At 42.2% G+C, this 13,281-nt stretch overlaps 1 protein-coding gene across 31 annotated transcripts in view; it reads left to right on the top strand.

Annotated features, from left to right (window-relative positions):
- ZMYND8 (zinc finger MYND-type containing 8) overlaps positions 1-13,281 on the top strand; it is a 103,704-nt gene that overhangs the window by 33,055 nt on the left and 57,368 nt on the right. For 22 of the 31 annotated variants that reach the window (XM_039864529.1, XM_039864528.1, XM_039864522.1 and 19 more), the window contains 4 exons: positions 280-428; positions 7,699-7,917; positions 10,847-10,960; positions 12,871-12,963. In XM_039864529.1, the coding sequence (XP_039720463.1) occupies positions 7,729-7,917; positions 10,847-10,960; positions 12,871-12,963 (396 nt within the window). In that variant the 5' untranslated portion in view covers positions 280-428; positions 7,699-7,728. The remainder of the gene's footprint in view (positions 1-279; positions 429-7,698; positions 7,918-10,846; positions 10,961-12,870; positions 12,964-13,281) is intronic. The other 9 variants (XM_039864526.1, XM_039864531.1, XM_039864527.1 and 6 more) reach the window with 1 other exon arrangement.

The raw sequence follows: 13,281 nt of genomic DNA, 5'->3' as shown, positions 1-13,281 counted from the left end.
AGCCAAAAATCTACATTATTTTGTGAAGCTTCCCAATTTTGGCAGCAAACTAAAATTTTTACAAAAATGTTATGTAGGCCAAAGAAAGACTGTCTGACCTTTGTCTGAGACAGTCAACAAAAGGGGTTTTGGCGGGGAGTATATTCCAGGAGGGGGAACACCAACAGGGCATGCATGGATTTGGGGACGGAATGCCTCATGTCCTACACACCCCCTCCCTGAGGGGGCCCAGGCCTCCCCGACTGCTTTAATATGTGTGGTCCTGTGTGTCTCTTTCAGATCCTGGCTCCACAGAGAGAACAGCCCAGAAAAGGAAGTTCCCCAGCCCTCCTCATTCTTCCAATGGCCACTCGCCACAGGACACATCAACAAGCCCCATTAAAAAGAAAAAGAAACCTGGCTTACTGAACAATAACAATAAGGAGCAGGTAAAGGGCCACTGGGAGTGCTGTCCACACCAGCGTGACAAAGGCTGTAGTGACAAGCACTGCAGCTCCCCGGGTTTTGTTAATAGCTGATGTTCATTTTGCAAGCCGCCTTACACCGGCTGTCATTTGCATAGGACAAAAAGGGCAGCTCAAAATGGGCCCGTGTAGAAATTTCTAGTGGGTTTTCAGATCTGGTTTGTGGAGAGGGCAGTGACCCAAATGAGAAGAAGAATACTGTGCTTTTAGGGTTTGGGGCTTTTCCTTGAGTTTCTTTTTCACGCTTGAGGCCTGAGGGTCTTTCCCCTGGGTACCAGCCTCTGCCGGGCGTTTGTGTGGCTGAGGCATGCTAGGCTCCCTACTGGTCTCAGTTTTCTCATCTGTAAAATAATGGATTTAGGTCTGTGGTGAGAGACAGCTGTTCTCCCCACCCATGCTCACTGTCAACTTTGGTAATTGGTCACCATTCTTTGGTAATTGGTCACCCTTCTCTGGTAATTGGTCATTGTGCTTAGACCCTGGGCAGCAGACCCTACCCTCCCTGGCAGCCAGGACTAGTCAAGGAGATGTGAGCATCTATCTATTTGTCATCTTGGATCTTGTCTAAGGAACCTTCCAGCTTTCAAATTCTCTGATGCAGGCTAGATATATTTCCCATTTGAAAATGAATGAATGAATGAATGAATGAATGAATGAATGAATAAAGACCATGAGGCCAAAACTCCTAGTATCAGAGGAAGCAGGAAGCCCAGTGGTTCTGGTACCACTTCAGGCTGAAGTGGGCTCTGGGGATTTGAGGTTGAATAAAACAAGGTTGTTGCTTTTAGGAGACGAGACCCAGCAGTGAACGGTTAAATGCCCAGGACTGTGAGAGGGGCATGTTTCCGCGCACTCATCTATTTTCATTCCCAAATTACGGAGCGGAATGTCAGCTCTGCCTTTGCTCTGTGGCTGTGGGCAGGTTAACCTCTTTGTGCCTAGTTTTCCCATCAACTAAATGGGAATAACGATGCTATTGCTACAGATTTCACAGGGTTGTTGTGAAGATTAATTGAGCTAAATGACGTAGAAAAAAACCCCAATAATAAAAACGAAGCCAGGCTCTACACTAAGTGGGTAATCACACAGACTATCTATGAAATAATTCTACAAAAGGTTTAGAAATGTTCTCGACCCGCGTTGTTCAGTGTGATAGCCACAAGCCACGTGTGGCCATTGAGCATTTGCAGTGGCGAATGTGACCGAGGAGCTGACTTTCTAATTTAATTTAAATTTATCTGTGGCTGTAGCTACCGTGGGGGACATTGTAGGTCTAATGAGTAGGGAATCCCATAACAGGAGAAGAAACCATTGGATTCTAAGTAAATTTCTGGGGGAACTACAATTTGAAAAACATATGTAAGTGTTGGTGATAGTAATTCCAAAAGCAGTGCTTATAGCTAGCCATTTCCTGTTGTAAGCTCTTTCCTGTGTTAAACTTTTTTAAAATAATTTTTTAAATTGAGCTACAATTGACATATGACATTATTAATTTCGGGTTTTTATGTTAGTCTTCATGTTTATAATAACCCTGTGAATTAGGGCTATCCTCAGCTCCATTTTACAGATGAGAACATGGAGGTTCAAGCAGGTTAAATTTCCTCCTTGAGGCCTCAGAGCGAGTAAGAAGCTGCCTTTGAATTTAGGTCTGCCTGTCACCCAGGAGCCATACTATAGCTGCTGGGATTAACGGCCAAGAAAGAGAAACATGCACACAGCTTGTGAGCCCCTATCTGTCCTTTAAGAATTGGTTCGCGTCTCTCTTTCTGGAAACTGATCAATTTGGGCAGTTCACACGTTTTCTTCTTTCTCTCCCCACCCATGTGTTAATAGCATTTCTGTAACACTTACGCCTTGTGACCACAGTGATGTGTTTGTAAATCTGTGTCCCCTCTTGACTAGCAGCCTCAGAAAAGTGGCCAGTGTCTGGCAGCTACTGTCGCCCAGTGTTTGACACAGGGTGGGAGCTTATGAATATAGAACGAGCTTAGGATGTGGAAAATAGCAGAGCGAGGGTGACTGGGCATAGGGCGTGATTATGCTCCTGAATTATCTGTCATCTTTGGTACTGATACAAGAGTTTACAGGACCGTGGCACTGGAGGGAAACTGTTTCCGACCTGGAGACCTGGCTTTTTGGAGACCTGCTTTTTCTAGCCCCGCTGCATCTGGGGAACTTGCTGTGTGACCTTGTCCATTGCTTTCCTATCTCTGAGCTTCAGGTACATTGTAAAATAGGGGTTTGGACTGGGAACATTATCAGGTTGATTGTAGGTTTGTTTTTTCAGATCCAAAACTCCCTGAGGCTGAACAGCCAGGAGTTGGCAAAGAAGAAATAGCCTTAACTGTAAAGAGAAGAAATCGCTGACTGACCCTTGACTCCATAATTCATTCTAGCATATGACGTTTGCATGGTGGGGGCAACCTCCCTCCTGCACGATCTGCTTTCCTAAGGGGAAACTTAAATCCTTTATATAAAAAAATTCGTCTGGATATTTTCCTTTCCCTTTCCCATTCCTGCACCTGTCTCCTTTTAGAATTCTGGAATTAAAAAATGATAGAATTAAAACCAAATCCTAGGTTGCAAATGCTGTGTTTGATCAACATAATTCCTATCGGTCACCAGCATTTGAAGAGCATGAAATTCCAAATGACTTGTATATCTGGGTTCTTCAAAACTTAGAAGAATCCAGCGATAGCTAAAGCTGAGTGGGTCCTGTCCCTTTAGACGCAGGGCCTGCGTGCTCTGCTTTTCCGCACTCCCCACCCCTCCCTATCGTGTCGTATCCTGCCTGCTTCCCTCATTCCTTCTGCGTCTGGCTCTTAGGCATTCAGGTTCTTTTGATGATTGGCATATATTGAGATCCTCCATCTCTTTCTTCTTTATCTTCTCTCTAATTTATTTTCTATATTCCAATGTTTTAAAACGAAAGCCATTCTAGCCTTGTAAAAACAAGAACAACAACAACAACAAAACCGTATTTTTTCTCAAGGTTGAAACTTGTTATTACCAAGTGGAGATAGGGGTTGAGTTTTCAAGTTGGGACCCTGTTTCACCCATTTTTCGTATATTGGGAATTTAATATTTTTAGGGGAATTTTTTAAGAAGAGCTTTAAAAATACTTGGGTTTTAGGGGAACAAGTATTCTGAGGCTTATAATTAATTTTTAATGCCTGTGGTCCAGTGGTTCTACCCCTTTAGAAAAGTTTGAAAACAAGTAAGTGCTTTTCCTTGTGGATGTTGGGGGGACCCCCCAAAGCCCAGAAGGATGCTTTGTGGAGGAGGGTCAGGCTGCCAAATACCTACAGTAGATGGAACAAGAAATATCTTGTCCCCAAATGACATGAGAGCCTTTACTGAAAAATACTACTCACCTTTAGTTCTTGGGACGTTTGAGTTTGAAGAGTCCTTTTGAAGATTTTCTTCTCCTTCCTTTCCTCCTCTTCTCATCAGAAGGTTGAGAAATAACCTGCTAACAGATTCGTATGAATTGGCCTTAGGTATACCTTTGATCGAATATAGCAGAGAAGTCACGGGGCTCCTTTACCTCCTCTGTGTGTACATATCACAAATGCGTGGGCTGGGATTTACCTGGTTGGGCCCAGACATTGTCTTAAAAACTCGGACATTCCACAGAAGTCCTTCGTTGGACACGAGGGCAGTATGTTAACAATTGAGCCAGCTCAGGGAACAGCAGGATTGCCGGAATGTTCCTGAGATCAGGCAGCACTGATAGTATGTACCTGCTTAGCTGTCTTGGTCACTGGAGCTGAATGGAGCTGCTCCCTTAGGGTGGGTGTGAGCTCTGCCCCTCCCTGCTGTCTCCCCAGGTCAAGGCTGAATGCCCGTGCCATTCCTCACACTGTAGGGCTAGGCAGTTTGTCTCAGAGACATATTTTGTAAAACCCGTACTTTAATCAAATGCAGAAGAACAAAAGCTGGAGCAGGGACTATTTTCATTTATTTACGTTACCTATGTGGCCCCAGTAGGAATTTTACGTGGCCAGTAGCCTGTTTTTGTAAATAAAGTTTTATTGGGCCACAGCCACATCTATTCATTTACATATTTTGTGCTGCAGTGGCAGAGTTGAGTCGTGGTGACTGAGACCATGCCTGACCCTGCAAAGCCTTAGCTATTTACTATCTTTATAGAATCCTTTGTAGAAAATGTTTGCTAGCTCCTGGTATGAACTAAGGTATTTAGAAGTGACCGAACCTATTTTCTTGTTAAGGCAACCTGTGGAAGAAGCAGGGGAATAACATCTGCTCACAGAGCCTGCAATTATCCTATAGTAACACAGGTTGCAACCCGTTTGCCTTGCCAGCAGGCTGCTAGCACAACCTATACATGTGTGGGGGAGAAAAATCATAACTCATTTTACCTGAAATGATTCGCTTTTCCTTTTTTAAATGTTCCATATTTGTTATCAGATTATTTTGATGGAGCAGGAAGCATTTACAAGTAGCAGATAAGGCAGGTATCTGATTGACAAGGAGATTATCAGGGAGCTAGTTCTCAGCCACAGTTACTTTCAGGAAAGGACAGAGTCTCCTGAGTAGAGACCAGATCAGCCTGGCACTCACTCCTCAGGCTCCTCTTGGAACACCCAGCCCCGGGCAGATGTGGGACAGAGCCAAGAACCTGGGGGAAACTCATCTTCTGAAATGACAGTATCCTGGCTTCTAAGTAGGTAGAAGGACTTGGGTTGTCGGTTTCAGGGAGATTAGCTGTCATACTCGATTCTTCCAGTTTTATTCAGATCGTAACGACTCTTTTCCGTCCTGTTATTAACTTACTGAGAGGAAGTCGGGCACTGAAACATACAACTTACTGCTAGCATCCTGGAAGAGCCCACTCAGGTGAGAAATAGTTCTGCTCGCTCAATATGCACCATTTCTCCTCTTTCAAGCCCCCAAAGCAACTTGGCCATTTTCCTAGGCAGATAGCAGCTCTTTAACTGAGGACAGTCTTGTCCCCTAAGGGATATATGGCCATGTCCGGAGACATTTTTTGGTTGTCATAGTTTTATGCATGGGGGCTGCTACTGGATTAGGCGAGGGATGCTGCTAACATATCATACAGTGCACAGGACGGCCTCCCGCCACAAAGAATTCTCTGGCCCCAAATGTCACTAGTGCCGAAGTTAAGAACCTTTGCTCTAGAAGCCATTATCTCTTCATGTCCCCATCTATTATGTTTCTAGTGTCTTCCTAATTTTCAGGGTTTTTTTCCCTCCAGCTTTTTTCATTAAGCAAGTTATTTTTGAACTACAGAGAATGTTCTCAGAGGGGGGTCACTCAATCATCAGAATCTCTTCTGCATCCAGCGTCATTTTAACTGGGTCACAGGGACAAGAGAAAGCTCTGGGACACTCAGGTGTGAGGCCTTGCTCTGAGCCTGGGGGTGGAGGGGGGGTCAGATCAGTCTTTTTAACCTGATTTTTCTCATCTGTCAAGCCAGTCTAGTAGTTTCCATCCTGAGTACCCTCCTCTATGGCTTGCTGGGAGGATAAACTGAAGATGGCGTGTATGACCAAATGTTGAAAAACATGGCACAGAAAGAATATCGAAACCGTGATGTCATTCTCTGGAAACCCAAGTAGAACGCTCTATTTTAAACGCGTAACCGAAACAGGGAAATAACTGCTTAAGAATTAGGCAATCACCCTAAAAAAAGTCTTAGTAATTTTCTCAGAAATGAGGGCAGGGAGGCTTAGAAGGGTCGATAAACAAGGATCTAAGTAAACATCTGTGAGGCATCTCTTTATCAAGGAGCGTAGAAAGAGCAGGCGTTTTGAGAACATAAATACCTCATAATAAAAAAACCCCAGGAACCGGACACGGGTTCCTGCAATCTTGGCCGTCTTTCCCGTTATCCTGGAGGTCCTAGCCATTAAAATAGGAAACAAAGAAAAGTAACGTAAAAATATTAGACATGAGCAGACAAAACCGATGTTACTCAGAGATAAGATTCTTGATCAACAGACTATTAGAACTGTTGATATGAGATCAGTATTAGTAATCTTAACGGTGTTTCTGTGTACCAGCAATAACGATTTAGAAAATACAGAAGGAGATCCCATTCATAGCATCAACGAAAATTATGCAGTCTCTAACCAGTATATGAGATCTTCATGGAGGAAACTGTAATGTTTTATTGAAGGACGGGAAAAAAGCTTATTATACAAGGATGTTTATTCAAAGATAAGGTACTGTAGTTGTGGCCAAGCTATTCTCTCTGGAATCGAGACTCAGAGTGGGTTGAGTAACTTTGTCAAGGTCACACAGCCAGTTACCTCCAGGTCATCTTGATGTTTACCACCAGGCTTTCTTTCTCATGCTTCCTAAACAGGATTTCTCATTGGTTTCTGAGTGATTTTGTGCATTCAGAGTATGGCTTTGTAGGATTCTGTGATATATCTTTAGGGAAATGTTTCTCTTGATATTTTGGGGTAGGACGGGGTATGGCTTCTATGAATTGGCCACCCGTATCATCTTTCTGCCATTGGTAGTTCTAAGTAGGTGATGTGGCTTCTGATAGATGAGGACATACCACATTTAAGAATTGTGGCTTTGGGAAGTGACTCATTGGCTCATGGTACTTTATGCATTCGGGATAGACTTAAAAAATGGGTGATCATTTTTTGGTGACTCAAGTCCAATTAACCTATTTTCCACAATCCCGCTGTTGAAAGAATGCCAGAGCAAATTGTCATACTTTTGTACTTTTAGACTTTGTTGGGCCCTTAACTGTCTTAGCAGTACTAGTAATGGTGACACTTTGTTAAAAGCTTATATTATATCATCCCGTTTAATCCCAACCGCAGTACCATCCATGAAGACAGGTGGTATCATCCCTGTTTTACAGATGAGAAAATTGAAGCTGAGAGGTTAAGAAACTTGCCCCAGGGTCGTGCATCTGGAAGAGATAAAATTTGAACCCAGATACACCTGAGTTGTTTGGCGCTATCCTGCTAGTGCCATCTGTTTACTTAGACACCAGGTTTTCAATCAACATCCTCTTAAAATAGAAGAAAGAAAAAGAATCTTAATGTTGAACGACCTGTAAACCCTGTAAACTTAGTAGGAGTAACCCAAGATGGCTTTTTTTAATGAATTAATGTGTGAAATGCTGTAATTTTCTTTTGTTGTTATTGATGTATTTGTTCGAATTTCCTTTTGAGAATGCACATTTGTTTTGAAACCAAACCTGTCTTTCTTGCCTACATTTCAGTCAGAACTAAGACATGGTCCGTTTTACTATATGAAGCAGCCACTCACCACAGACCCTGTTGATGTTGTACCGCAGGACGGACGAAATGATTTCTACTGCTGGGTTTGTCACCGGGAAGGCCAAGTCCTTTGCTGTGAGCTCTGTCCCCGGGTTTATCACGCTAAGTGTCTGAGACTGACATCGGAACCAGAGGGGGACTGGTTTTGTCCTGAATGTGAGGTTAGTTCCTGATGAACGAATGCGTTATCTGCCTCATTTCTTCTCCTTTTGCTTTATTCCTTTTATTTTTAATTCTTCAGATCATATCTAGATACAGGGAAAAAGAGGAATTTCTTGCCTGTTCCACCTGCTGTATTCTGGTCACCCACTTTTTGGGACCAGTGTCGGTCTCAGCCCTTGGAAGCTCTTGGAAAGACAAATTGCATTGACTGTTTTTTTTTGGATTCTTTGGATCACTTTGGGATCTGCAACCTTCTCTGATTCTTCTTTAAATGAACACTTCGGAAGTTCACTTACAAACCTTGAACAGTTCATGTATTCTGAGAGATCTCATACTATTTTCCCCCTTCTTGGACGTCGTCTCCTGCTACGTCATTGAGTCATAGGCAGTAGCCAGACTTAGAACCAGTGTTGGTTGGTTGTATGTCCATGTGGTTGCTATCTGATGCTTCCGTTTACGCAGCAGCTACTTCTCCCGTGCTGCTTAGGTGCCAGGGGATCGACAGTGAGCAAAAAGGGGCACGGATCGATCACATTCTTTTCAGGAGAAAAGGACAAAAGCCAACATAAGTAGTTACATACAGTGCCTTAGAAGAATGTTCTGGAGAAAATGAAGATGAGGAATAGGGGTGAGGAGGGTGCAGGGTGTGTCCATTTTAAATGAAGAGGTCCAGGAAGGCTTATCAAGATTTGAGAAAGGAAGAAGGGAGGAGTGAGCCACACAGCTGGCGGGAAGACTCCTCAGGCAGAGGGCACCGCGGGTTCCAGAACCCCAGGCAGAAGCGCACTGGCATAGTGAGGGGAACATGTATATTTCATCTGTGGCAAGGCCTACACACTCTTTATTAAAACAATTATTTCAGTTTCCACTTATTCTAAGTGTCTTCTGTTCTTGGTGATTTCCAACTCTGACGCTTTTTCAAAATGCCAAAAATAAGAGTGTCATCTACGAAATCATTTACTATGAATGTCACTTGGATTCAAAGGCATATTGGAATTAGATCTCTAACAAGGGAAGCTGGAAAGTTCTCCCAGATGTCTTTAGTGGGGGAAAAAAAAGCAAGCTATAGGACAGTGTCTGTGGTTCCGCTTTTGTAGAGGGAAAGAAGAAAAATAAGAAGTAGATGAAAATAAATTAGACGTCAAACCAATAGGATGATGACGTTTTAATGGTGTTCTGCCCCTAGAATATCAAAAGATGGCCACTGGTTCCCTTTGGGTTACTCTGGATGGCAGACGTAGAGGACACATTGCTCAGCAAAGCCTTCTTATTCACAGCCTGACCTCTTTCTTCTTCCTCTATTTCCTTTTGTCTAGATCAACCTTGTCCTTCCTTAAAGTTATTGTTTAATAATTTTGCAAAAAAGATAGTGGCTCAGGGAAGATGCCTTTGCTGCAAATGATAGGTCTTGATGAAAAGTGGCTGAAACAATAGGGTTTTATTATCTTGTGTAGAAAGAATCCAGAGGCAGGGCCAGCCCAGAATTTGTTCAGAGCCAGACGCTGCCCATTCCATTGTTGAGGTGACATGTCCCTCCTGGCCCTAAGATGGCAACTGGGGGTTTTATGACATGTGGCTAGATAAAAGTGTCTCTGTTCGTATCTCTTTTTATCAAGGAGAAGGACTTTGCTTTTCACCTTCCAGCTGACTTGCCCTTGGATTCATTGGTTGCCAGTCCTCATATAAAAAAAGCCTTGAAAAATTCCTGTTTGGCACTCGGAGTCTAATATTGTGGGAATCGGGCACTGGGAGAAAGGGGTCGGGGATGTTGGGGAGAAAAGCCGAAAGACAGTTGAGTAGGCAACCCAAGTGTTCACCATGGGTGGTAGTTACCTGGAAACGGGCAGGAATTTAAACAAACAGGTGTTCTGTGTCTAGGATTTCAAGCCCCGATTTTCTCCCAGGGTGCATTGGTGGGTCAGTCAACAGGGGAGACGAGCTGTTTTCAGGCTCCGGTAGCTAAGCAATCAGATACTTGCGTCACGCACCATTTTCAGCTTCTGAGCGACTCTTGTGTTGCCCTTTTCCTCGACAACCAGACACATCTGAAAATTCCTTTTGGAAGATCCGGAGAGATGAAGAATGGAAATGAAATCCAAATTAACTGGAGAAAACTTTTCTCAGCTCTCCCGACACAGATGGTTAAAGAGTGTTTCCTGACATCAGAATTTGCTATTTCTGTCATTCCTGCTACATAAGGATTCTGAAGCTCAGAAATGTAGGACCAGATTTACTTAGCAGAATCTGGTTTCAGACATTTCTCTGGGTCTCTTCTTTGATGAGAATTTCCCTTACAAAATGACAGTTATTGCCCCATGGAGCTAGACAGCTAGACTATGCTTCTCTTGTAGTTTGTCAGAATGTCCTTAAGCGGGTTCACATCAGTGGTGACAGAGACTTAAGTCATATTTATTATTAGTTCATTACCATCCCTTGGATTCTTTCTATTGGAAAGACTGTCTCTTTCCAGTGATGTCATTGAGTTAATACCTTGTCAGTTTCCTGAAAGGTAGCCTAGAACCTCAAGAAGATCAAGATAAGTGGCTCATTCATTTTATGAAGAGATCATCTGAAACCAACAGTGGCCTTTCCTTTCATCCCATTCTTGAAGCCCAAGGTTATAATGATGATTTTCAGGTCCCTGCCTACCTGCACTTTTCTCAGATCATGTCATCTTCATGAACAACAACCAAAAAATGCTTCCTGATGAGGTAATCAATGGATTGGTATGCTTCTTAATTTTTATCCACTGATCTAGGATATGGTCAAGTAGATCGGAATCCTTGTCAAGTGAAACAACTAGTCTCATTTGGAGGGAAATTATTTTTTATGTGTGAGCTTACCGGAAAATCAGGAGGAAAGGGAAATAAGTATATAGATAGTAACTTTTTTTTTCTAACTGGACATTTGTGTGATTTTGACTTGTAGAAGATTACAGTAGCAGAATGCATCGAGACCCAGAGTAAAGCCATGACAATGCTCACCATTGAACAATTATCCTACCTGCTCAAGTTTGCCATTCAGAAAATGAAACAGCCAGGGGTAAGAAGAAAGTTCCTCTTGGTAAAAGCGTGAATGGAAATAGTGACTTTTGTTTTGTTCTGTTAACATCTTATTCCATGTAACCTTAGCTTTCCAGACACCTGTGCATACTCTTTGGGCCTTCTTATATGCCTGAATTCAAATACCTGTAAATGAAACACAAGGTATGGTGGCATTCAGTTAATTCTTTATACAGTGAACACTCTGTGTCCTCAAGGACTTTAATTGGGAAATGACGTATAGTAGAAACTTGGTGGGGGTTTAAAATTCTGATTGGTTATGTGATAAAACCTCATAGCCCATCGGGGAAGGGGAAGTTTTGTGCTCCTTCCCATAGGAGTTAGTACAATTCCATAGCCATGAAAAAGCTGAGTACAACCCAGTTTATTTATAATCTAGGTCTGATGATGAAACCAAGTAAAATTCAGCCAGTGAGATTTCCCATAAAGGGTGAGAATTTGGTTAAGTTCCTTCAGTTTTGAAATGAGATTTGATGTATATAGCCTTTACCCCTTGAGGAAAACCTGTGTGTGAAGCAGGGCTGCCACAATCAGCTGACAAGTTGTGTATTTCACGTGGTTTCTCTCCTGAGCCTGAGTCATGTTGTAGCCATGGTGGTTTTAGTTTTTTTGGTGACAGTTTCAGGAAGATGGCAGTAAAATACCTCGCCTTTAAAAATAATCAGTGTGTTATTGCCAGTATAATCCATATATTATGATCATTTTCCTACAGAAACTGGAGGGTGAGGTCTCCTGTTCTGATTGGCACAGAGACACCATTGGGTCCAGTGGCGAATCTTTATGAAACTCTTCAGAGTTTGCTTTCTAAGTCAAATGAACACATAGAAACATAGAATCTAAGGGCTTTTAGTAGCCACTGTGGTTTAATTTCTTTAAAAAAATAAGCTTTAGTTTTGAGATTCTGAAATTTGGTATCATGATGAAAAAAATTCAGAGCATGCCAATTGGGAGTTGCTAAATTGGGAAACTGTCTCTTTAACAAAATCTCTGTCATTGGAAGCAAAAGTATATAGCCTTGGTTTGGTAGAAAACACAAACTTTTTAAAACTACAGACTCCTATATGTTGAGTGGTAAGGAATTATTTCCTGTTTTTCATAGGCTGAATTTATGTATCTGCTGAAGACTATTTACAAAAAGAATAGATTCATGTAGACTTGTCAACACTATAGAATTATAAACCAAAAAGAAAAATCAAAGAAGGCCTTAATTTCTCACATAAATTGCTTGATATAAAATCAATCAGAAAGTTGCTGATTTTGTGGAAGCATCTTTTTAACTTACAATGGCTCTACTTTCATTCTGGATAAAAGAAGACTTGGATACTTGTAAATGGTAGCCTGTGCAGATGCCTTGCTTGAGTATAATTTGGTGTTTAAATAAATCTTTTAGATTTGTTTTTTGTTGATAAGTAAATACTACCCATCCACAAACTGGGGCTTGCATTTTGAGCTGATTCAAAGAGGGTAATTTGGCTTCTCAAAGGAGGAGCAAAATTTTAACTGTTTAAATTTTGCCCCCATGTGTAAAAATATCTGTTGGCACTTAGGTTTTGGTATTTCACCGTTAATTTTAATGCTGGGCCTCATTCAGAATTCAGGTCTACAGTAACTGATGGTTCTCGTCAGTCTTAAACGGACAGGACCTGTAATTCACATATACTTGAAAACAAAACAAAAGCAGAGCACAACTGGGCCCATGGTTATTGAGAATCAGGCAGAATTAGGAGGGAAACCAATCTGGAGCTCCTCAAGGTCATGCTTTGTGGAAACTTTTAGAACCATACTGTCCGAAAGGTTGTCCCTATTTTTAAAGTGCTTCACTGGCGTTCGTTCTTGGTCTTCCCCAGCAGTGATGGGCTTGTGTCTGTGTGTGCATCTTCTCTTTTATAGACAGACGCATTCCAGAAGCCTGTTCCATTGGAACAGCATCCCGACTATGCGGAATACATCTTCCATCCCATGGACCTTTGTACCTTGGAAAAGGTTGGCCTCCATCACAGAACTTCACCATTGTAGGCCACAGTTGTCGAGATGACTCAGGATCCTCCCTCATTTTTCGTGCCTTATCTCAAGTTAGATGGTTTCTCTATATTTCCTCTGCGCCATTTTTATTGGGGGTAGAAGAATGCTTGACCCCCTACTTCTTCTGTAACATTCTTCCAAGGATTGCAATGGAACATTGAAATCCACTGATTAGCTGCAATACAACTTTTGCTAGTGATTCTAGCTTTTTGCCTGAATTAGCAATGTGACGGATTTGAACCTCCTCTTTTTTCGGAGGTGCTAATGAAAGCAGAAAGG

The sequence above is a fragment of the Pteropus medius genome, unplaced genomic scaffold (genome assembly GCF_902729225.1).
Source record: "Pteropus medius unplaced genomic scaffold, Ma_sr-lr_union100, whole genome shotgun sequence".
In the NCBI taxonomy this organism is placed as follows: domain Eukaryota; kingdom Metazoa; phylum Chordata; class Mammalia; order Chiroptera; family Pteropodidae; genus Pteropus; species Pteropus medius.
The sequence above is the reverse complement of the archived record's forward strand: the minus strand, read 5'-3'. Positions and strand labels throughout refer to the sequence as shown.